The sequence below is a fragment of the Portunus trituberculatus genome, chromosome 31, assembly GCF_017591435.1.
Source record: "Portunus trituberculatus isolate SZX2019 chromosome 31, ASM1759143v1, whole genome shotgun sequence".
NCBI classification, from domain to species: Eukaryota; Metazoa; Arthropoda; class Malacostraca; order Decapoda; family Portunidae; genus Portunus; species Portunus trituberculatus.
Window position 1 is genome coordinate 15069582 of NC_059285.1, and position 23196 is coordinate 15092777.

Here is a 23196-nt window from a genome sequence, read left to right on the forward strand (position 1 = left end):
TCAGTAAAATACATGATTCTCCTGCCTAACACATACACGGCGACCTGCGACACGGTGCTGCCCTTCGTGGTGGTGGTGGTGATGGTGGTGGTGTTAGGAGGCGAAGCTCTCGAGAGGATGAGGAACTGGAGGAAGGTATGAAAGAAAGAGAAGCGAAGAGAGGAGAGAGTGGATACGAATATAGAGATGAAGGGGGAAAAAGGGAAGATGTGGCAAGGAATGGAAATATGGAAGGAAACAGGGAACAGGGAAAGGAAAAGAAAGGAGAGAGGAAATGAACATGAGAGGTAAAGGAGTGATGGAATGGAAGGAAAAAAAAAGAAGGATGAGACGAGGGATGGGAGTGAACAGATACGAAATAAACTTTTCCTTTTCTAGTGGTGAAGGAAAGATGAAAAACTACAGTCCCTTTATTTATGAGAACGTGCAGCTGTAACATCTTTCCTACACACACACACACACACAAGGGAGGCAGCCGGGTCAGAAGTACAGGTCACGCTCCCACCACACGCTCGTTTCTCTCTACAAAAATACTCCTGCTACTCTCAATAGTATCGAATCCCGAGCCACTGCTTCGAGACAGTTAGGGAGGTGCGGCGCAAACCAGCAGGCACTAGGAGGTGGGAGGGAGGCAGCGCGTTGCTCCGCTTCTCCCTGACACCTTCTCAAGACGTGCAGGAGTTATTGAATGGCTGCCCTGTGAGCCTCGGGGTAACTCGTACACAGCTTGTTATAGAGGTGGAGGAGCGATTCACGTTAAGATCACTAGTGATTAAATAGTATACATAATTTCACCTCTATCTACGGATCTTTAGTAGTGTGAAGAATAGTTTTGATACAAGAAATTGCAGCTTTTTCATCTCGCTTTCCTCCTCCAGTGTCTGTCTGCCTGTCTGTGTGCCGCGCCTCCTGTCTAGCCTTAACAGCGCTGTGGGCTTCCCTCCCTGTCACGCTTCACGTCTTAAAAAAGTTAAAATTCAATACTCGATTAAGTACTATCACATGCAAGACTGCGCCGCGCCGCCCCGCCACCACGACGGGGCCGCGGCGCCGCCACACTGCCTGATCCAGGGCTCCTGCACACACTATGTACACCACAGCCACAACGCCGCCACGCGCCACCAGGAACACGTGTATGCAAGGCGGCGCTGCGTCTGTCAAGGAACGCAATACATGAACAAGAAAAAAGTACACAAACTTTACAATTTAATACACAAACGAAAAATATGAAAAGTTTACAGTTCAATATGGAAGAAAAGAAAAAGTTGAACGCATGACCGAAAAAAAAGTATTTTTATAATTAAAACATGGTTGTATGAAAACAAAATAATACAGTTTACAATGTCCATAACGTTTTAGAGTTACAACTTTTGAACTTGTTTCCATATTAGTGGTCATCTGAATGGACACGTTTGTTACATGCAATGCGGCAACACTTCTAGTCCTGTGCGATGCCACGATACCTTTCCACACACACACACACACACACACACACACACACATCAGTTATACAAATAGCTAATCGCGTCTTAGCTGCTGTGGACACGAGCAGATTGGTGTCCACATTGTCCAGCATGATGAACAAACACGTCAAACAGATGACCAGCAAACACTCAGAATCCTTCGCGGTAACTGAACTGAATCACAAACAACCACCAAAACACGCCACAAAAAAAAAAAAAAAAAAAAAAAAAAGAAGCGTTCCTTCACATAAAAAGAGAGAGAACTTAACTATCCTACATAAAAAAGGACGTATTATTCAAAAAGAATCTATCAAAAAAACATCCTAATAGTAATAGTAGTAGTAGTAGTGGTAGCAGTAGTGTAGTAATAGTAGTAGTCTGTCTTGCCTTACAGTATAGCGTCTCACAGTGATGCGCAACGGTGCCTCTCTCTCTCCCCGCAGTCTTGTATGTAGTGGCACAACGAGCTCACGGAGGAGAGACCAGCAGCCTTGCCTATGTTAGGTTAGGTTAGGTTATGTACAGCAGCTACACGTACGCGAGGAGGTTGGCGTGCCGCACTCAGTCACCCACTCACTTTCACAGACAGACAGATAGACACGCCACCATGCCTCGCTACGGGAAACACACGACGGACTAGCACAGGTTGAGCCGAGGAGGAACCAGCCTTGCAGCGAGTCTTTTTAGGGGGAAAACATGTAATTTCTAGTTTCGCTTAACATTATCCGACCCGGAGCCGCCCCGCAGCCGCCGCCACCCTGGGCAAGGCAACACGACCAAGGCACACGAATTATATAGGGAATTTCGACACAGAGAACGTGGATGGACGTCTTCTGTTAATGCATCGCACTGATTGGAGGATGAGGTGTAGCGCCGCAACACCAGGCCAGGTGCGAGTCACGATAGTCACGGTACGTCCGTGTTATCCGACCCGTGACACTGGCGCCGCGAGTCACGCTCTGCACCGAGGAGCCAATCTGTTCCCGCGCTGATGGAGTGATTGGCTGGCAGACGTTGGCAAGAGGGAAGTCCCGCCGCCTGCAGGGTTTGGATTTGGTCAAGAAGTTACTGTTTTTGAGCAAGAATTTCATTCATTTTCCGTGGTCATTTTGTTCGCCATTCACACTGACACGCCGCGCCACTGTGGCTCTTCGCCTGCTGCCTTCTGGCCGTTCTACACAGACACAATGAATCGATGATTTGGATTTCGAGAGAAAAATAAACTGCAGAAGTGGTTGAGTGTAAAGCAGCCGTCAAGAGGAAGTATATGATGAGTGGTATGCACACTGTACTGTACATGTCGTACACGTGGCGGCGACCTGACTCGAGACTCCCACTGACCTGCCTGGCCTGGCTGATTGGAAGCGTCACAACACGGTCACTAGAGGCGCCCAGCCCGCCTTCCTCACACCACCACTAACGCACACCATGCGCCCCTCGCTACGCGCCTCACCAGGTGAACCATTGAGCACTGGTGTGGCTGCAAGGGATGGAAGAATGAACCTAACGATACAGATCATCAAGAGAACGTTCGCCAGCGCCGCGACAAAGGGAAGGAGAAGCGAAACATGAGCAATGGTTGACTGAATAATTGACTGACTGACTGACTGGTTATCTTCGCCGCAACAACATGATTCCCACTAGAGCCTGTTAGCACTAGTCGAGACAGGACACCGGAACCTTCTAGACAGGAACAGTGCCGTGCGTGTGACGTGCTGGGCGACGCGAGTATGGCACAAAAAGACAGACAGATCCACACGCTTCCTGGGACAAGTCACAACACATCACCCATACGGTCACAGCGCACGTCAAAAAAAAGTCGTAATGCAAAATGATTCACAGCTTTAATCTGAGAATTAACTGTATGTACACATTTACCCTGGATCTCATTGCTGGAATAAGGTAATTCACACCAGAAAAAGAGAGAGAGAGAGAGAGAGAGAGAGAGAGAGAGAGAGAGAGAGAGAGAGAGAGAGAGAGAGAGAGAGTCAAGGCATAATAACGTAACGGATGGCATCAACACATACAAATATCTGAGGAACACCCTTGTATCACCACACAGCCCTAGGGAACACCACAATACCGCTGCCTCACCTCAACACTGCAGCCACACCACAACACCACACTCCTTCACACGACCTGGGCACACACGCACGCACGGTCTCTTCACCTCACGCCCCTGAATGACTGACTGACCGGACAAGACAAGCATTGTAGGAAACGGACGGTTGAGTTAATTTGTAGTTCTTCACGTTTTCTTTGAACTTGTGAGGACTGACGTATATTTTCTTAGAGTTCTTTATTTTTTTTGACATTTTTCTCTATCTACGTGTACTATTTTTGCTTCCCTGGAAGAATTAAGTTATTTATTTTTCTTCTTTCTTTCTGTTCGGTAGGTATGGGAAGGGTGCGCCTGAAAGCTTTATACTATAGAAACTTACATCCGAGTTGGCAAAAAGAAAAAAGAAAAAAAAAAAAAAAAAAAAAAGAGAGAGAAGAGAAGGCTTAATTAATCTTATCCGAGGGTGTTAAAATGTCCTCTTTCCTCCTTCCTAACCTTAGCCAACAGTACTGCCTACACTCGAGTCTCTATGTCATTCCATCACTTCACTTGACAAAAAAAAAAAAAAAAAAAAAAAAAAATTCATGAATAAATATCTTAACATCTCACTCTTCTCCCATTCTTCACTTGCTTTTATCCTTCCTATTTTTTTTTTTCTGTAGTAGTAAATTCCTCCACCGTGGTTTAGTTTGTGTGTATGTGTGTCTAGTCTTAAGGATCAATGAATGGCTGCTACCTGATAAATGGCTACATGGCTACGTACACATCTACGTACGATAGTTGAATTAAAATGAGTATGGAGTTCTATGCCAAAAAAATTCCTCCTTGTATGTTTATATATGCCGGAAAAATGTTAGACTACGCATGTACTTGAAAAAAAAATACCATGTTTATACGTGAAAGTACGTGGCTGTGGTGAAAAGCTACATGTCAACATCTAAAAGTGAAAAAAAGGAGAAAAAAAAATAGCGGAATACTGACATTTATAAAGACTATAGAGGAATACCTGTATCGTAAACACTGCATTCTTATCGTACATCAAAACAAAAGAAAAAAAAAAAAAGTAAAATCAAAACAAGCTATTAATTTGTTACCTGTAGCTATCTACCTAAAATATTCCTATCACATGTACATCAAAACCTCAATCTACGACAAATTGAAGATACTAATATCTCTCGCCAGGTGTACAAAAGGTAGCTAGAGAAAAGATGAATAAGAAAAAAAAAAAAAATACAAATATAAAAATAACTACATAAAGATTCAAATACTTCGCAGGTAAAGGCCATACAGGTTAATTAAAGGCTGAGGTAATTATGTCCAGGTGTTCACTTAAGGTATTCTCATTATCCCCAGGTAGGTCTTGATTTCCACAGGTGTTGTATTGTATCAAAGAATTACTAGTCTTTTGAGATTCCGTGGCAATTTAGGTCTATATAATGCACGTTTCCTTGAGAGAGAGAGAGAGAGAGAGAGAGAGAGAGAGAGAGAGAGAGAGAGAGAGAGAGAGAGAGAGAGAGAGAGAGAGAGAGAGAGAGAGAGAGAGAGAGAGAGAGAGAGAGAGAGAGAGAGAGTCCATGGTATACAGCTCCTCAAATTCAAGATTCGGAAAATAAAACAAAATAGAACAAACTTAAAAAAAAAAAAAAAACGGACGAAAGAAAGAAAGAAAGAGCAAGTTAGTTAAAAAAGACATCACGTGTTTTTCTTATGCCTTCTAAATTTGCTGCCGTTTTGTGGAATGACGATAACAACAATAACAACAACGAGAGAGAGAGAGAGAGAGAGAGAGAGAGAGAGAGAGAGAGAGAGAGAGAGAGAGAGAGAGAGAGAGAGAGAGAGAGAGAGAGATAATTTATGTACACGCCTATGTACAAAATATTATTACAACACTAACACATGAGAAAAAAAATATAGAATCGCTTTTTATTGTTGTTTTTTTTTTTTATATAAGTTGAATATAAAACATATCTTTACAGTATATATAGAGTCAATTACACTTCCTTCAGCGCCTGGTTAGCGAGAAATCATCACGCCATCGTTTTTTTACAAGTCTGAATCCATTACAGCATCATTTTCTTTTAGTTAGAGATGTCAAAAAACGTTTTCTCTCGCACTGGATCAGAATACAGAAAGACGGAAGAGAATGCGTCAGTAAAGGTGTCTTCTCATTGGTTCCCGCTCCGATGAAGGAAAACGGAACGCGGTGCCGGTATGTTCTCAGCACAGTGGTTGGTTACTGGCGTCAAGCTGCGGGAGGTGCTACCATTACGTACGCAGTATCTGAATGTGTAGCAACGTCAATTAGATAACATTTCTCATAACTCACATTCTGGTCTCATTTCCCTCTGTTTTCTTTCCAATTTCTCAGCTGGATTAACCCCTTCAGCACCATAACGCATTTCCATATTCATTCTGCTTACTATTTGGTGATTTTATACACCTTCAGAAACTCATGTGTGGGATTGAAATAGTGAAGACTCTAGCCATTAATCTTCCCACCTCCACAGAGCCTTCCTAATGACAATAAAATCATCTAATCATACCCAAAACGCAAGGTAAAAATGCGTCCCAGTATAGAGAGGGTTAATACCAAGATGAATCACAAATAGATCTCTCTCATTACTGACTTTTTCAAACTATACAAAATAAAACTTGACTTGACACGTTTAGCTTTGATTCACGTTGGCAGCGTGACACACTAGCTGAGTCTCCATTCCTGCAAGTCTTACAGGAAGGCCTCAGATTATGACACTAACCTTTCATATGTCAAGAAAAGGGAAAAAAAAGAGAAAAAAGGAAATGAAACAGTGACCAGTGACAGCTATTGTGAGTCTTCGTAAAACTGCTTTGTAATACCTCAGTGACAGGAAATCTTACATGGGAAACCACAAATACTCGTAAAAAAACATGGCCTCTGTAGCAAATACGAAAAAAAAAAAAAAAAAAATAATAATAAATAAATAAAAATAAATAAATAAAAACTGATCACGCCACTATTACTTCTATGCATTATTATTATCACTACTATCAACCATTGGACTTCTGCAGCAGTCCTACCTACACTACTGACGCGAAAATAACCAGGGCACACCAGACCAGGCATCGGTGGCGTGCATAGTGGCAGCATTGTAGAAGTTCCAAAGAAAACCTCTTACGACTGACAGAGAGCGTTAGTTAGAATTAGTTAGTTACCAGTTCACTAACCTGCTGCCTCTCCTCTTCGATACTGGAGGGCCTGCAGTGGGGAGTGGGGAGGGGGTGGAAGGGGAAATAACCTACCTAATACTGCATCATTCCATCATTCTGTATATATGTCTATGTATGTTTCCATATATAATGCTTCGGTGTTACTTGTGTTACTTCCCCTACTGTTACTAAACTAATCCTTTCAGCCCACTCGCTCTTGTTACTTTTTAGAAAACTATGTCTGTACGTATGTATGTATGTAACTATGCATTCACAGGGAGCTGCAAGGGAGTCACAATGCTGGTTTACTACTATTAGTTTTGTCATTATTCCAAAAACTAAACAGCCAAAGGAAATGAGCAAATTGAAGCCGTGAAAAAAAAAAAAAACAACGATACAAAGAAAAGCGACGCGTAAATGAGAGAAGAAAAAGAAAAACAAGACAATTACGAAGATTTCTCAACACTCGGGCCTCTGCATGGAAAAAAAAGACTAATAATAACAATAATAAAAATGAAAAACAATAATGATGATAACCGTAACAAACAACTATGACAAATGACAGAGGCTGGTAATGAATGAATGAATGGATGCACAGCGCTCAAGTTTTCAAGACACCACCGCCAGCACAACTATCGCTATTCCTGCATTATGCCGTGGGGGACGTATGATACAGAGCGAGGAGGAGGAGGAGGAGGAGATTGGCCCGAGGTGTAGGAGGCAGCGTCACAGTGCTATCTGAGCCGTGAAGAGCCGAATTTATACAGTCAAGGCCGAGAATCAAGTCACAGCCATCACTTGTTTCTGTAGCTTCCACATCCCTTCAGTCTCAGGTCGAGTGAAGGTTGGTGGGGAAACACAGAGCACAGTGGAGACGATTGTAGAAGGCTGTACCTAACTTTTGTCTTGAACTGTACCGCTCACCACGTATATGTATAAAACTTGCATGAATATTATACACTTTCATCACGCGAGGGAGGGATGGTGAACTGGGATGGCTTGGGAGAGAGAGAGAGAGAGAGAGAGAGAGAGAGAGAGAGAGAGAGAGAGAGAGAGAGAGAGAGAGAGAGAGAGAGAGAGAGAGAGAGAGAGAGAGAGAATATTAAGGTCCATCAGTCTCAAAAATACAACCAGTTCCTTCAAAATCCAGAAAAATACACTCCATGAAACTCATACAAGCGGCCAACAACACCACCGACCACCACTACACGACACAACACAACACCGAGGCCATCCAATCCAACAGGTACACATGGATGCCTTTCTTCTCTGCCTAACTGTGTCGGTGTACCACTGCAGTATCAAGTCGTCGCCTGTTCCCTTTTTCCTGCAGCCGCTTATACGATCTTAACAGAGGCTGCGACATGTATACACACACATAGACACACGACACATCCCTCCCCCGTCACACATACACGCTCACTCACTCGCACACACAGGCATACACATACACAAGAAAAATAGATGTTAGTATTATCTGTACAGTCTTGACGCAGCGGGAGCACCTTGTCGGCACAGGAGGGGGAGGAAGCGGGGCCTGCATAACCTAACCTGATGCCTTCACACACCTGCCTGTCTTGGGTGAGGCTCAGACACAGCCCACCTCACGCTCCGCCCCCCTGTGAGGTCGCCCCGTGCCATGTGGTGTGCTCCGGGGCGCCTCCTCTCCTCCACCGACAGTGTGCTCCAAGGAGTATTATTTTCTTCACAATTTACATACACATTCAGGACACGTGGGTGAGAGCCGGTGGTGGAGGCTCAGGGCAGGGCAGGGCAGGGCAGGGCAGGGCAGGGCAGGGCTCGGGGCGTCATCCAGGTGAAGCCTCGGCGCCACCCAAGGCATCCGGCAGGGGAGGTTTGGTGGTGGATGGCTGTGCGGCGCCCGAGTGTTCCCGAGATGGCTTGTGGCACCCATGGCACCCAGACGGCACGCGTGACACAGAGCAACGAAGAGCAAAGGAAAATGATCATCAAACAGCAATGAGACCACGAGAAATACTACGCACTATCTCTCGCTGGTTGTTTGGCACTGGGGAGGGCCAGCGTTTGGCTAACAGTGTTTCTCTCTATGTATAATTATTTACACCGCCAGACACACACACACACACACACACACACAAATGCACACGTGTACACCCGCCCGCCACACCAAGGTACGTTGGGGGGGCGTGTGGTGGCGGGGCCGGCGGGGCGGAGGCCGAAGGGGGTGCGGGGCCAGGAGGGGGCCAGAAGGGGCTAGGGGTGTGTCTAGTCAATCACCTCCATCCTGAACTTGCCGCCCTGCACCGTGAGGCCGTTGTCGTCGTCCTCGTCCTCGCCGCCGGGGGAGTCATGGTACTCCTCAAGCTGTGGGGAAGGGGAGGCGTCAGCACACCAGGCACACCACCACGCTCCGATGTGGTATATGAGTAACACATGTATACAACCAGCATCGTCAAGAGTAAATATCGTACTAATTAATAATACATACATACATACATGTAGAATAAAAGAAGCATCAGCAATAATAATAAAAAAAAAAACAATAATAACGGTGCATAACAACAGTAATAATAAGAAGAATCATAACAACACTACAAAATCAGATGAATAAATATAGAGAAATATACAATAAAAAAAAAAAAAAAAAAAAAAAAAAAAAACCATCTCAGATACGCTCTCACCAAGCAACTCAAATAGGCTCGCTCTAAACCCATTACTTGGGCCTACACTGGGCTGAGTCAGTACACTCCACAACTAATCAGCTGCTTCCATCTACGTGTCCACAGCAGCAGCAGAAGCAGCAGCAGCGGTGGACAAAGCAAAGAAGCAGCAACAGCCAAAATTTATAAAGATGGAGCGTACTGCACTGTCACTGTCACTGTCACTGTCACTGTAGCCTTGCTGGGAGGGTGACACGCGCCTCCCACTAAGACCCGTATTCTGAAACACTTGTGACCACACCTCCACTATTTCAAGAGGCTAGTTGATGCTAAGATGGTTTTTGCATGGTTTAAGTGACAGATTAACAAAAATTCTATACTATCAACAAGAGAAACACAAGTGAAAATCCTGCTAATCATCCCTGTGGCCTTTGGAAACAGTCGCGGTGAGGGAGTGAAGTGTTTCTGTATGCGGACTCAGACTTGTATTCTGAAACACTTCTGACCACACCTCCACTATTTTCAAAGGGCTCTTCTTGAAACTACATTGATTTTCACATGAGTTTCTGTGATTCTAGAGACAGATTAACAAGATTTTTACTCTATTAACTAACGGAATGCTCTTGAGAACCCGACTGACGAGCTCTGCGGCCTTTGATAGACAGTCGTGGTGAGAGAGCAAAGCGTTTCTGAATACGGGTGTGACAATGCAATGTGAGGGTTGAACGGCCGAGTGATGTAAATGCTGTACAGTCACTAGGAACTAAGGAGAGTGTTGAGGGAGAATGCACTGGGAATGGTTGAGTAATGTACTGTACTGTCATAATCATTACCTCACTAGCGCAGAGGACTGACTGGAGGGACGATTCTATACAGCTTCAGAAACTCATGTCGGGCAATTAAAATAGTGAAGACTGTGACCATTAACCTTCTGCCCTCCATAGACCCTTCCTAATGTTAATAAAATGGTCTAAACGTACACATATTTCAAGGTAAAAATATGTCCCATTATTGAAGAGGTTAAGGGAGTAAGTTAGGCCTATGCTGTGAAAGGCTGGATGTAAAATGACTGGGCTTGGACTAAAATCATTCTAACACATACAGCACTGAACTTGACGAATTACAGTGCATGTTCCTCTGTATTCTGAACATGACCTCAAGTATTTAGTCTTAGTCAAATTCGCAGTCTGTCTTGTTAATTTCTGAGACTCTTACTCTGAAGAAAGCGAGAATATTCTGAGGAACTGACTCACAACATACTAATATCACTTTTGTACTTGTAATCTATCAACACTATACTCTGGCTACTCTAAAATGGCTCTTGGATTTCAAACACATTGTAGCTTATTGAGAATGTAATTGATTTGCTGTGAATAATACTTGCTTTCTGTTGATCAACGCACTTATTACAAGGACAGCTCACGGTTTTCAAGATCTGACAACCACGCATTCCCTGGGACACCATTCAAATCGAGAACCAGGAGCCACTTTAGAGCACACAGACTATAATCCCTACAACACCAGCAACACAACAACACAAACAGTACACCTAAACAATACTTTCTTTTCTGAGGTGTTGGGTTGGGTCACTATTAAGTCAGATCAACGCAATAATACTGTTCAAACTCGTACATCCGTTACATCTGGTTGGGTTAGGCTGAGGAAGCGTACAAGAGTCTAAACACCACAAGGGTATTGCAAGCTACACCTGTGGTACCTCTGTGTGGCCCCGGTGTTGCTAATCATTGGACTGAAACACTAGGCCCTCAAGGAATGATATACCTGCAAAGATTAATAACGTTGTACACCAGCAGTCTGGACAAGGCAAGAGGAGGAGGAGGAGGAGGAGGAGGAGGAGGAGGAGGAGGAGGACGGAGAGGGAAGTTAGTACTGGTGTATATCTTTCCTATCAACACCATCCATAGTGGGAGTGTTTACTGTTTAATTAAAGAGGAGAGTAAAATAAAAAAAATAAAATAAAAAAGGAACAAGAGTGGAGGTTTGTGACAGTATTCCTTTCTTCTGTCTAGACACTTTTTTTTTCCATTTAATTTTCACTCAGTTTAGTCTATCTATTATTTTCTTTTCTTTTTGCCAGAGAATCAAAAATTTTTTTCTCTACTGCTCATTAAAATAGTTCACCAGTCTGTTTTTTTTCTTTTTCTTTCGTTTCTTTCTCATACCACTTAAAGAGTTTCCTTAAAAAAAAAAAAAAAAAAAAAAATCACGAACAGAACAGGTGTGAAAGTTAGCAGTGACGCATCTGTTCCTCCAATACTACCTAGACACACACACACACACACACACACACACACACACACACACACACACACACCACATATAACCTGCCCATTTATATCACGTGCTTGTGTCAAAATAAACACAGATACATGAACCAAGAAGTGTCATGTGTTCTTTTCACGAGCATTTATGGGTAGCTATGTTTGTAAAGCCACGAGTGATGCTAAATATTCATGCACTGGTGTTTGGCATGCACTTATCAAATGAAGAGGAGCAGGAGTACATATATCACTTGTTGGGGTGAAAGAGATCAAATAACATGGAAAGACTTCTGCATAACCATTAAAGCACGTGCATAATGAGTGACGAAGGCAGCATTTTGTGTGTTTCTTCCCTCCTTTTAGACACTTAATAATGAGTCAGCTTGGGAAACACATACGTACATACAGACATACATACATGGTGTACTCTGACTTACCAACCAACTGACTGACTCATTTACTCTTCACTGAACAATCTATGAAGGAAGAGAGAAAGTCCGTGAATGAAAGACTGATACCTCGCTACTTCTCTCACTCACTCGCTCACTCAATCACTCATGCACTTACTCACACTCACACTCATACACACACGCACACACACACACACAAGAAGGGTAGCTACAGGTGAGTTTATATTTACAAATGAGTTTAATAAAAAAATAAAGAATAAATAAGAAAATAAAAAGGTAAAAAAATGAAAAAATAAATGAAAAAGATACAATAAATGAAATAAAGCATAAAATTAATGAAATAAGAACAAAATAGAATAAATGAAAAAATACAAAATAAATGAAATAAAAAATAAATTAAATAAATAAAGAAATAAAACAAATGAAATAAAAGAATAAAATAAATAAAGTAAATAAAAAATAGAATGGAAAAATAAATGAAAAAATATAAATAAAAAAAACAAATGAAAAAGAAATAAGACAAATCCCCCAAAAAAAAAAAAACAAATTAAACTGGACTGACCTTCAGATTTTAAGTTTTCCTCCCCACGCAAAAAAAAAAAAAAAAATTAAAATCTCAAATATCTTCCTAGACCAAGATTTTTTGAGACTTCCATTACAAAAGTTTGCATTCATAAAGTGATCAAAAGAAACTGAAATTAATAAACCACAACTAATCGACAATAAATCAAAGTTACATTAGCAGTGAGTCTTTTTTTTTTTTTTCCCCTTGGTAGGTCTTCCCTATATTAAAAAAAAAAAAAACAACGCAAACCCAGCATAGAAAAAAAATAATAAGTGAACAAACACAAATAAACAATAACAAAATAAGTAAACAAAACCTTATGATACAAAAAATAAAATAAAATAAAACAAATGAGAACCAGAATTTTTTTACCGACAACTTCCATGAAACTCACAAAAAAAAAAAAAAAAAAAAACACACATTCACCTGTAGCTACATTATCTTACATACATATATAAAAACTACAAGAAAAAAAAAAAAAAAACAGCAAGAGAAAGAGAACTAGAGCCAGAACTACTAAGGTGCCGTAAACAGACACTGAAGCTACACACTGCCTCTGCTACGGGAGACACGAGGAGAAGCCAGGAAAGGTTACTCACTAGATTTATATATTGTCCAAATTCCTGAGTCCGGCCGGGGAAGCTGTGCGTGAGAGGCAGAGAGAAAGAGAAAGAAAAAGCTCGGTTAGTGAGAGAGGAAGAGAGAGGGATGAGAAAGAGAGAGATAGACAGATTAGCCAGGCAGACAGACAGATAGACAAACATATATATAGTGCAGTTAGACCAAAAGACGAACAGACAGACAGACAGATAGACAGACAGTGAGACAGGTGGAAAATGATGGACGGATAAAGAATGAAAGAGGTTAAAAGATAAAGATGAGAGAGAGAGAGAGAGAGAGAGAGAGAGAGAGAGAGAGAGAGAGAGAGAGAGAGAGAGAGAGAGAGAGAGAGAGAGAGAGAGAGAGAGAGTGTTTACTGTGACGAAGGGGTTATGAAATTCTACAACAGGGAAAATATTTGTGATAAAGAATGAAAAATGAATTATCAAGACAAAAAAAAAAAAAAAAGAAATGAGACAAGACAGAGAAGAAAACGAAAAGGCGTATACATTGAAAAAAGAAGAAAAAATAGATTGAGACATTGGAAAAAAAAGGCATAACAAGAAAACGTTTGAAAATATGAAAAAAAGAGAAAGTGAGAATGAAAAACACAGAGATGAGAGAGAGAGAGAGAGAAAAAAAAAACAAGATCACAATGGAAATACAAGGAGACGAAGAGAGTGGATTAGCAGAAAGGAGGATTGAAAAAAAAAAAAAAAAATGGATGTGTGGGAAAAGATGGGTGACAGGGAAAGGAAATGTTAAGATCGAGAATGGAGGAAATAGTCAAAAAGGGAAAAGAAGCGAGACAAAGGATATTAGTAATGTTAGTCTTTGCTTAAAAAAATAATAAATAAAGGTTAAAGGAGAAACATTCCACATAATCCCTGACAAGTTACAATTAAAGGTAGATGAACAGGTAAAAAAAAAAGAAATTGTCCTGAAAAAATTATGGAGTTAGTTATCAGACATAAAATCTTTAGGCAGACGGGAAAGTTACGGCTACAGGATGTGTAAAGAAAAGGTTAGTGGCACCACCTGCCTCGTGTACAAAACCCTCACCAAACCAGGCTGTACAGACGCCCACTGACAGGTCACCAGCGGGTAAAACACCAAAACTTTCCGTGTGAACATGTGGTGAGGTGAAAAAATAAAAAGGACTGTGAAAAAATGGAATGCTGAGTGAAAATGCGACAAAAAAAAAAAAAAAAGAAAAAAATAAGTCAGAATAAAAACCACGATAAGAAAATAGAAAAAAAAAAGGTAATAGTTTGGAGCATATATGGAATGGGAGACAAAATGAAGTCGGAGTAAAAAATGGAGCAAAAAAACAACAGCAATTTCTTGAAGCGTGTTGGGTGTGAGAGCGGCTTTCCAGTGCTAGACGTGTGTTGGTGGTGGGGGTGGTGGTGGTGGTGGTGCGGGTGTAAGGGTGTAGGGTGTAGCTCGGGGGCGTGAGTGGCCGGTCCGAGGTGTGTTATTACCTCTGTACTGCACGGCATGGGTGACTAGGCCTGAGGGGCAGCAACACGGACACAGAGCACCCACAAGGGGCTCCTGACCATGCTGCAGCGGCCATGAGGAGAGGCGCCCGTTAGTAGAGGGGAGGGGAGTGTGTGTGTGTGTGTGTGTGTGTGTGTGTGTGTGTGTGTGTGTGTGTGTGTGTGTGTGTGTGTGTGTGTGTGTGTGTGTGTGTGTTGGTTTCAACTTAAGTGTGTGTTTGTTTTGTCTCTTTTCTATTTTGTTTCTTCTTTCTCCGTGTTTTTTGTATCACTGTTTCTGTTTCTCTCTCTCTCTCTCTCTCTCTCTCTCTCTCTCTCTGTGTGTGTGTGTGTGTGTGTGTGTGTGTGTGTGTGTGTGTGTGTGTGTGTGTGTGTGTGTGTGTGAACAAATATAGGTGTGACAATCAGTCTGTCTGTGATGTTATGGATGATGAATGCACACACAGTTATATATATATATATCATCACACACATGGTTGCCCCGCCCAGTAAGTCAACACTCCAGCTAGTCACCCCCCTCTCCACCACCCCCTGCCTGCCCCTCCACTACAGACAAGGAGGGGGTACATGACTCCCCACCTTGTAAGGAAAAAAAAAAAAAAAAAAAAAAAAAAAACTCTGAAAACAGAATGGAATTAGAACACTGATGGAAGAATTTAGTTGTTAGTGTGTTGTGTGGAGGAGTGCACCCCACAGCAGCTGACACAGAGACACACACACACATACACACACACACGCAAATACGAACACCATTCCATCGGAACTCGTTACTTTCCTTAATGGCGCACCTCAGAAAGACACACGCTGCCACAGACTGCTTTCTTCCTTCATGTGGCGGAGGAGTGTCGTTTCTGAGGTGGCACTGAGGAAGGGCACGAGCCAGTGACACGCATGCCACGCCAGGACTGTCGCCGCACCTAATGTGTCAGGACGCCACTGGCACTGTGTTAGCTGGACTACTGGCAGCCGAGTTAGGGTGAGGCAACACCACCAACACTTCCCGAGCACTGAGTGATGAGTGAGTGTGAGGAAACAAGAACAGCCACACAGCCAGCCCCCAGCAGCCCCCGGCCACACCCCACACTGACTGGGCAAGTCACACGGAGGCAATGACTCAGCAGTTACTTCTCCAACATCTGAGGGAAGCTTACTGTTTGGCAATCTCTTTGGATTTGAGAGGGCTTTGTATAAGGATGTCTTTCTGTAGGATAAGTGAGGCTTGGTGAAGGCTGCACAATATTGATCTGATTTGTAATTGAGCCTTTTCTTTGCTAGAGGAAATTTGAGAAGCAAGATTTGGTAACACTCATAGTTTGATGTCTCTGCTTGTGTTTTGATATTTTAAGGCAGTAATATCTTTTACTGTTCCCTCTGGGAAATCTCACAAGATTTTTTAACTATTGAACAATGAGTTATGCATGAGAGTCCAGCAAGTTTGGGCGGAAATGGCTGTACACATTTCATTTGATCACAGTGACAGACAAAGCCAAGACTGCGGCTGCTAAAGGTGTTAGCCAGAAGGATCTACGCCATCCACACACCTCTGCCTACGCCCACCGCCATCACTCAAGGCTGCTGGTGGAGTCTATCCTATCGCGGAAGAGACTCGTCCACTCACTATCTGACGTGTTGCTTCGGGCCAGTGACTGCAAGAGAGAGGCGGTGCAAGGAAGTGAGCAGCCGTGTGCTTGTGTTGTGTTGGCTGGGCTGATCACTTTGGGGTGGAAAGGAAACCATTGAGACTACGAGTACTTTAGCAGGAACCCTGTGCTTCTCTATATCTCTAGCTGGGTGTAGCAATGAGGAGAAGAGACACTAAGACTGATGCTTTGAGATAAATTTTGGAAGGAGGTTACCAGATAATGAAATGCCGATGTTCCAGATTTCCCTTGAGTCTACTGTAATGGATTCTTTGAGACCTGCTTCATGTGGCTCAGGAATCATGTCTGAGTCTGTAGCTTTGCTGGACTTGCCAGGACCAGCCAGGAGTGTGGGTGTCGCAGAGGGCTGGGCTGGCCTGACCTGAGTTGCACTGGTACCTCTATAACTCAGGCGTGGTCTAGCCAGCAAACCTTGATGCCTCAGACCTCAACTACAGTGGTAGAGATTGAAAAGCAAGACCTAAATGACAGGAAGAGGTGGTGGTGGTGGTTGTCTGTGCCACCACCAAGCAGCACACAGCCTCCCTCAGCTCCACCATGGACACGCTTTGGCAGCACAAGTGACGACACTACCACAGAGCAAGACCAAGGCAGTGAGGAGCAACAGCAAGCCACACTCAAGGCACTTAGGACCACCCGACACCCACGCTTCAGTGTCCTCTCCGCCGCGGGACGTGTGTGTGTGTGTGTTGCGGGACAAGTGTGCTCCTGTGTTATTCGGCAAAAAGCTCAGTCACATCTTAGTCTGGAATTGCTCACACATGGGGTTCCAGTAATGGGTTTTGGTCCTTAAGTGGAAGGGTTTGTCTGTCTGTATGAAAGGGCAAGATGACAGTCACATGGATTGGGAAAGGGCCACACACACACACACACACACACACACACACACACACACACACACACACACACACACACACACACACACACACACACACACACACACACACACACACACACACACATTGTCGTAATTTAAAGACCAAACTGGGAATCCACAACCATCCTGGACCAACCATCTGTCCTCTCGTCAATACAGCCACCACCACCCTGCCAACACATGCACTACTACTTAGGACACTGCCTCCACCTTCTCCATCCTCTTCACTTTAGTATCCTCACAAAAATCTTCTCTCTCTCTCTCTCTCTAAACCCATTGCTTGTCTTCCTCTTAATCATGTCTCTGTCTCTCTCTTACTCTTTTGTCTGTCCCTCTCTCATACACAGCAGGATATGATTGTCTAGTCATGATGGCAAACTCATTCCATCTGTCAGTCACACACACACACACACACACACACACACACACACACACACACACACACACACACACACACACACATGCACAGGAAGAATCTAGTAAGGTACATGAAAAGAAAGTCATGTCATTATAAAACTGCAAATAAAAACACACCAGACTTCACCACAATGCCTCTTTCTTGCACCTGCTCGCCGATACAACCAATACACACCTACCCACATTAAACTATAGAGTACGCACACCTCACCTGCTACCCTCTTGGGCCCTTTCATCTACTATATCCTGTTCCTTTAATCCTCCAATACCCAAATCCTTCTTATCAACACCACAGGTCCCTCCACCACCACCTCCAACACTCACAATCTGCTACACTCCACCCTTCTCTCCACTCTATCCCTCTCATGAAACCACAAGTATCTGACCCACAATCCAAGCACTGCAGCATCCCCAACAGACATATCCACACTCAGTACCCACCTCCTCTGCCTTGATCATGCCCTGTGTGGACATGGTCGTCTCCACACGCTTGATGGAGGCCTCGTGGATGTTGCTGTCGAAGCGGATGCACTGGAACCGCCTCATGAAGTACACGATGGGGATGGGCAGGAACCCGCCGAGCAGCAGCACCAGACAGACGAACATAGCCCAGCCAGGGTACTCCACGCGCTCCGAGAAGCCCTGTGGAGACGAGGACGAGGTAAAGAAAACGTGCCATATTGTTTATTTGCTTGGATGAGAGAGAGAGAGAGAGAGAGAGAGAGAGAGAGAGAGAGAGAGAGAGAGAGAGAGAGAGAGAGAGAGAGAGAGAGAGAGAGAGAGAGAGAGAGAGAGAGAGAGAGAGAGAGAGAGAGAGAGAGACGTAATGCAAAGAAGGCAGAAAGCAGGTAATATTTAATTGGATAGGGTTTAAGAAGTATGATTTGAATGGGCGGTAAGAGATGAAGAGGAGAGTACTTAGAACACTGTGTACGGCGAAGACTTGAAGGGATAAGGATGAGGAAGGAGAAGAGAAAGGGTGAGGTGCTAGAGAAGGACCAATACACCTAAGATTTGAATGGATAAGGATTACGTAGCAAGATGTGAATGGGTGATAAGAGATAAAGATAAGAGCACTCAGAACACTCCATACACTTCTGAATTGAATGGATATGAGGCAGAGAAGAGGCTGAGAGGAGGTGAGGATGAGATGGTACTAAGAACGGAGACTCACTTTTTTTTGCAAGGATAGGAAACAAAGAGAAGAGTCAGAAAAGAGAGCAACAGACTTAAAACCAAAAAGAAGTGTAAAGTAAAGATAAAATAAAGAAAATGAATAAAAAAGGAGCAACCTGTATGACTTAGAAACACAGATCACAACATCCTAAGCATCAACACAACTTAAATCACGAACACACACACACACACACCTCCTCAGCATTCCAGGCCGGGTAGGTTGACGGGTTGGTGATCCTGTAGTAAACGGAGGCCACCACAATAGTAAAGATGGTGATGGGGGAGATGAAGCGCCACGTGGCCTGCCAGTAGATGCCAGGATACTCCCCGATCATCTTCTCTATGTCGCTGGAGAACTTCTTGTGGCCGTACACGTAGGAAATGACGATGGTCTCAAAGAAGGCAATGATGATGAGACCCATGGAGCCAGCGAAGGTGTCGAACATGCCCAGCCAATACTCACCAGCGCCAGAGCAGAAGATCAAACCGATAATCAAGCTGGACAGACACACACACCCTGGGGTAACAAAGAAGTGTGTCAACGGTGGAGGGAAAAGAAAGAGTCAGTGGAAGAACTCAATGGAGAGAGTAAGACACAGACACATACACATACACACACACACACACACACACACACACACACACACACACACACACACACACGAGGATCATAATGAGGTGTATGAACGGCGGAAGGAAAAAGAAAAAGTCAGCGGAAGGACTTCAATCTTTGTCCTTGTTCTTTCATCTCGTCTTTCCCTTCAAGTAACATTCACCCTCCTGTTTTTCCTTTTTTTCCTTTCTCCTCACAAATTTTTCTATATGATCATTTTTTCCTCATTTTTCCTTTAACTCATCACACTCCCATCTATTCTTTCTTCTCCCATCACCATTATCTTCCACTCACCAATCACCATTCCTCCTACCTCTTCCTTTATTCCCCTCACCATTCCTCCCATCTTCCACTCACCAGTCACTATTTCCTTGCGCACCCTGGCGAACACCTTCATGTCAAAGAGGTTTGTGATGACGCCCTCCATGGTGCCGAACTGCGAGCCCAGACCCAGCGCGAGCAACATCATGAAGAAGCACACGGACCAGAAGTTGCTGCCGGGGAGCTCCACAATGGCCTGGGTGAACACGATGAAGGCCAGACCCGTCCCCTCGGCAGCCTGGTGAAGAGAAGGAGGAGGGAGGCTGATTCACTGGTGGTTGATGACTATATGCAAGATGTTTGTCTTTATTTCAGTAGCATAACTCTGGCAACTCAGTAAAGAAGAGGAAAGCTGATTCATTGGTAGTTAATGGCTATGTGGTGTTTATTATTTGAGTAAAGCTGACTCACAACTACACAACTAAACACGAGTGAAGAGGCTGCCAGTTTCTAAAGAGAGGTCAAAAAGATCATGCAAAAATAGAGGCTACGTTTCTTGAAATATCCCTCTTAAAAATGTTCAATTCATAGGAAGGAGGAAATATAGAAGCAGGCGTTGAGTTCCAGAGTTTACCATGAATGATTCAGAATAGTGGTAAACTCTGGCATTAGTGAAGTGGAGAGGACATGAGTGAGAGAAAGTAGAAAGTCTAGTGGAGTGAGGCTGCGGGAGGAGAGGAGACATGCAGGCAGAGGCTGAAGACAGTCAGTCAGAATAGAGTTGATGAGAAGAAATGCTTTAGTCCAGCACACCTGCTTCCTGACACTCACCTGGCTGAGCTCGGCCTCCACACTGCAGTTCTTGATGTGGTGGTGAGTGGTGTTCTCGTAAACATTCTTGATCTCGGTGTAGATCTGCGGCCACACAGTGTCGTAGTTGTCTGGGTTGACGTCAATCTCCTGGGTGTGCTTGGGCAGCTCGTGGATGAGGTCCTGCAGGATCATGATGTTGCTGCACAGGGAAGAAAGGGAACAGACGGTAAGCTTGTTGAAAAATTAGGGTACCTGAAAAGTTTTAAGTAGTAATAGTGTAATTATAAATGTAGGTATAGTCATCATGATCATCACTGTTCAGAGGTAGTATTTGCCATACAGAGGAGTGTGTGGGGAGTCCAGACTCTAGAAACAGAAGGTCATAGTTAGAGGTCACACAGGGCACCCAGTGAAATGGGTCACTTGTCTCTTCACATACCATTCAAACTCATTCTCTACAGCCACCACGAACACCTGTCTAGCTTTACTTGGCCTTGGGCAGACACGGGCCCAAACTCAAGATTCTGTGACCTTGAATGGGGGCAAAATAGCCGTGGAATTCCCAGCCCAACCTTCCCCTCCTGTGTGGTGGAGCACACAAGGCTGCTGTACCCACATTAGTGGTGTGCCAGGGTTGCCACTTCATGACACCTATTGAACATGTACACATTATGGTGATGAATAAACAGGAAGCCAAGAAGCTGAAGAAATTAAGATACAACATTTATGTAGCAAGAAGACTGCATTGCATGGCATATCTCAGTAAGATGAAAAACTGGCAAAATGAAGAAAAACTGGTCCATTATAAAACATCCACGAATACAATTTTCCTACAGCAAATCTTCCTAAGTGGTTGTTAGCACTGCACGGTACTGAAGGACTCCTGTCTGGCCGGGCAGCATGTGACGGGAGCACCAGGCAGGCACGTGGCTGACAGCACAGCAAAGGAAATGCGTGACAGTCCCGTGGTAGCTACACAGTGACAATCAACTCAGCTTCGAAGGGTCCCAAATATTTCAAATGAACACACACACACACACACACACACACACACACACACACACACACACACACACACACACCCGGTAGCTCAGTGGTTAGAGAGCTGGCTTCACAAAACAGAGGACCGGGGTTCGATTCCCAGGCCGGGTGTAGCCCTTTTCACCTAGCAGTGAGTAGGTACGGGATGTAAATCGAGGAGTTGTGACCTTGTTGTCCCGGTGTGTGGTGTGTGCCTGGTCTCAGGCCTATCCGAAGATCGGAAATAATGAGCTCTGAGCTCGTTCCGTAGGGTAACGTCTGGCTGTCTCGTCAGGGACTGCAGCAGATCAAACAGTGACACACACACACACACACACACACACACACACACACACACACACACACACACACACACTATCAGAAACCCTGTCACAGTGTCCCTTTCTTCTGATAGTCAATCCTTTCCAGTGTCCCTTAAGCTACACACATAACACCCTGAAATGGCCGAGATCTGAGACACCTCAAGATCTGTGCCTGCCCTTCCGTCCTGACTGGTGCGCCTGTCTTGCCTTGCTTACGAGAGCTGGTGAAGCCAACGCGCTAAGTCATTTAGGCAAGTCAATGGTCAACCTCCTCCTGTGCTCCTCTCTACAAATGATCTCTGCTTGTAGTTCTCTCAGAAAATAAAACAAGAAACAGCTCTTCCTTCACCCCGTAGTAACTAGAAAGTGCTCCTCACACACTGCAGCTGCATCACAAGCCTGTCCAGTGGTTTGGTATGGCTCGGGCACTTCTACAAGCTCCATGTTACTGCAGCTGTTGTCAGTGTCACCTCCCACTGATCTTAACCATTTTCCCCTCTGGTGTACTGAGTTCCAACCTAACGTGAACACAAACAGCCTTCTAACACAATCAAGTGGAAGGAACACCAAAGGAAGGGAAGAAAGGAGACAACAAAAGGTGCATCGCCCTGCCAACACTTACTAGTCGACACACTTTTCGTAGTTAGCGACAGCCTTGAACCCGAGTACGGCGAAGATGTCGATGGTGGCGAAGGTGGCGGTGAAGACGGTAATGACGCACATGAAGAGGGCGTCACGCTTGCAGTTGTTCTTCATGGGGTTGTAGGAGGCGAAGGCTATAAGGGAGCCAAACGCCAGACCCAGGGAGTAGAAGACCTGACAAGCTGCGTCCATCCATACCGTCGGATTGAGTAATTTTGAGAGCTGTGTTGGGTGGAACGAAAGAGTGAGTGAGTGAGTGAGTGAGTGAGTGAGGGAAGGCTTCAAGAAACAGACATGCAAATAATAAAACACATCTGCTGGTATACACACACACACACACACACACACACACACACACACACACACACACACACACACACACACACACATGATTGATTGGGTGAAATATGACTTATTCTTGTATTTCTATAAATATATTGCCAAGTGAAGTCTTCCAACAGTCACCACCTAGTTTAGTAAGTACGTCTATCAGGGAGCCTTGTCTCGATAGACCATGCCAATCAACACATCTGTTTAATCAATATATATGTACATGTAATGAAATGGCAATAAACTTTACTTTACTTTACTTTACTTTACACACACACACACACACACACACACACACACACACACACACACACACACACACACACACTCTGACACTAATTTTTCGCTATC

The 23196-nt window shown here is 44.0% G+C and overlaps 1 protein-coding gene and 1 long non-coding RNA gene across 4 annotated transcripts in view; one reads left to right on the plus strand and one right to left on the minus strand.

Moving 5' to 3' along the window:
- Nucleotides 1–1193: 1193 nt before the first annotated feature.
- The window catches only part of LOC123511700 (sodium- and chloride-dependent transporter XTRP3A-like), a 102764-nt gene continuing 80761 nt past the window's right edge, over nucleotides 1194–23196 (minus strand). For 2 of the 3 annotated variants that reach the window (XM_045267768.1, XM_045267770.1), the window contains exons 5-10: nucleotides 22496–22737; nucleotides 20549–20729; nucleotides 19814–20015; nucleotides 19038–19360; nucleotides 18109–18309; nucleotides 1194–9057 (exon numbers count right to left, since the gene is read on the minus strand). In XM_045267768.1, the coding sequence (XP_045123703.1) occupies nucleotides 8959–9057; nucleotides 18109–18309; nucleotides 19038–19360; nucleotides 19814–20015; nucleotides 20549–20729; nucleotides 22496–22737 (1248 nt within the window). In that variant the 3' untranslated portion in view covers nucleotides 1194–8958. Of the gene's footprint in view, nucleotides 9058–16253; nucleotides 16359–18108; nucleotides 18310–19037; nucleotides 19361–19813; nucleotides 20016–20548; nucleotides 20730–22495; nucleotides 22738–23196 lie in introns of all 3 variants that reach the window. The other variant, XM_045267769.1, reaches the window with a different exon arrangement.
- LOC123511703 overlaps nucleotides 3341–23196 on the plus strand; it is a 30573-nt gene continuing 10717 nt past the window's right edge. Inside the window, exon 1 of the long non-coding RNA XR_006676927.1 lies at nucleotides 3341–3450. This is a non-coding gene — a long non-coding RNA (uncharacterized LOC123511703). The remainder of the gene's footprint in view (nucleotides 3451–23196) is intronic.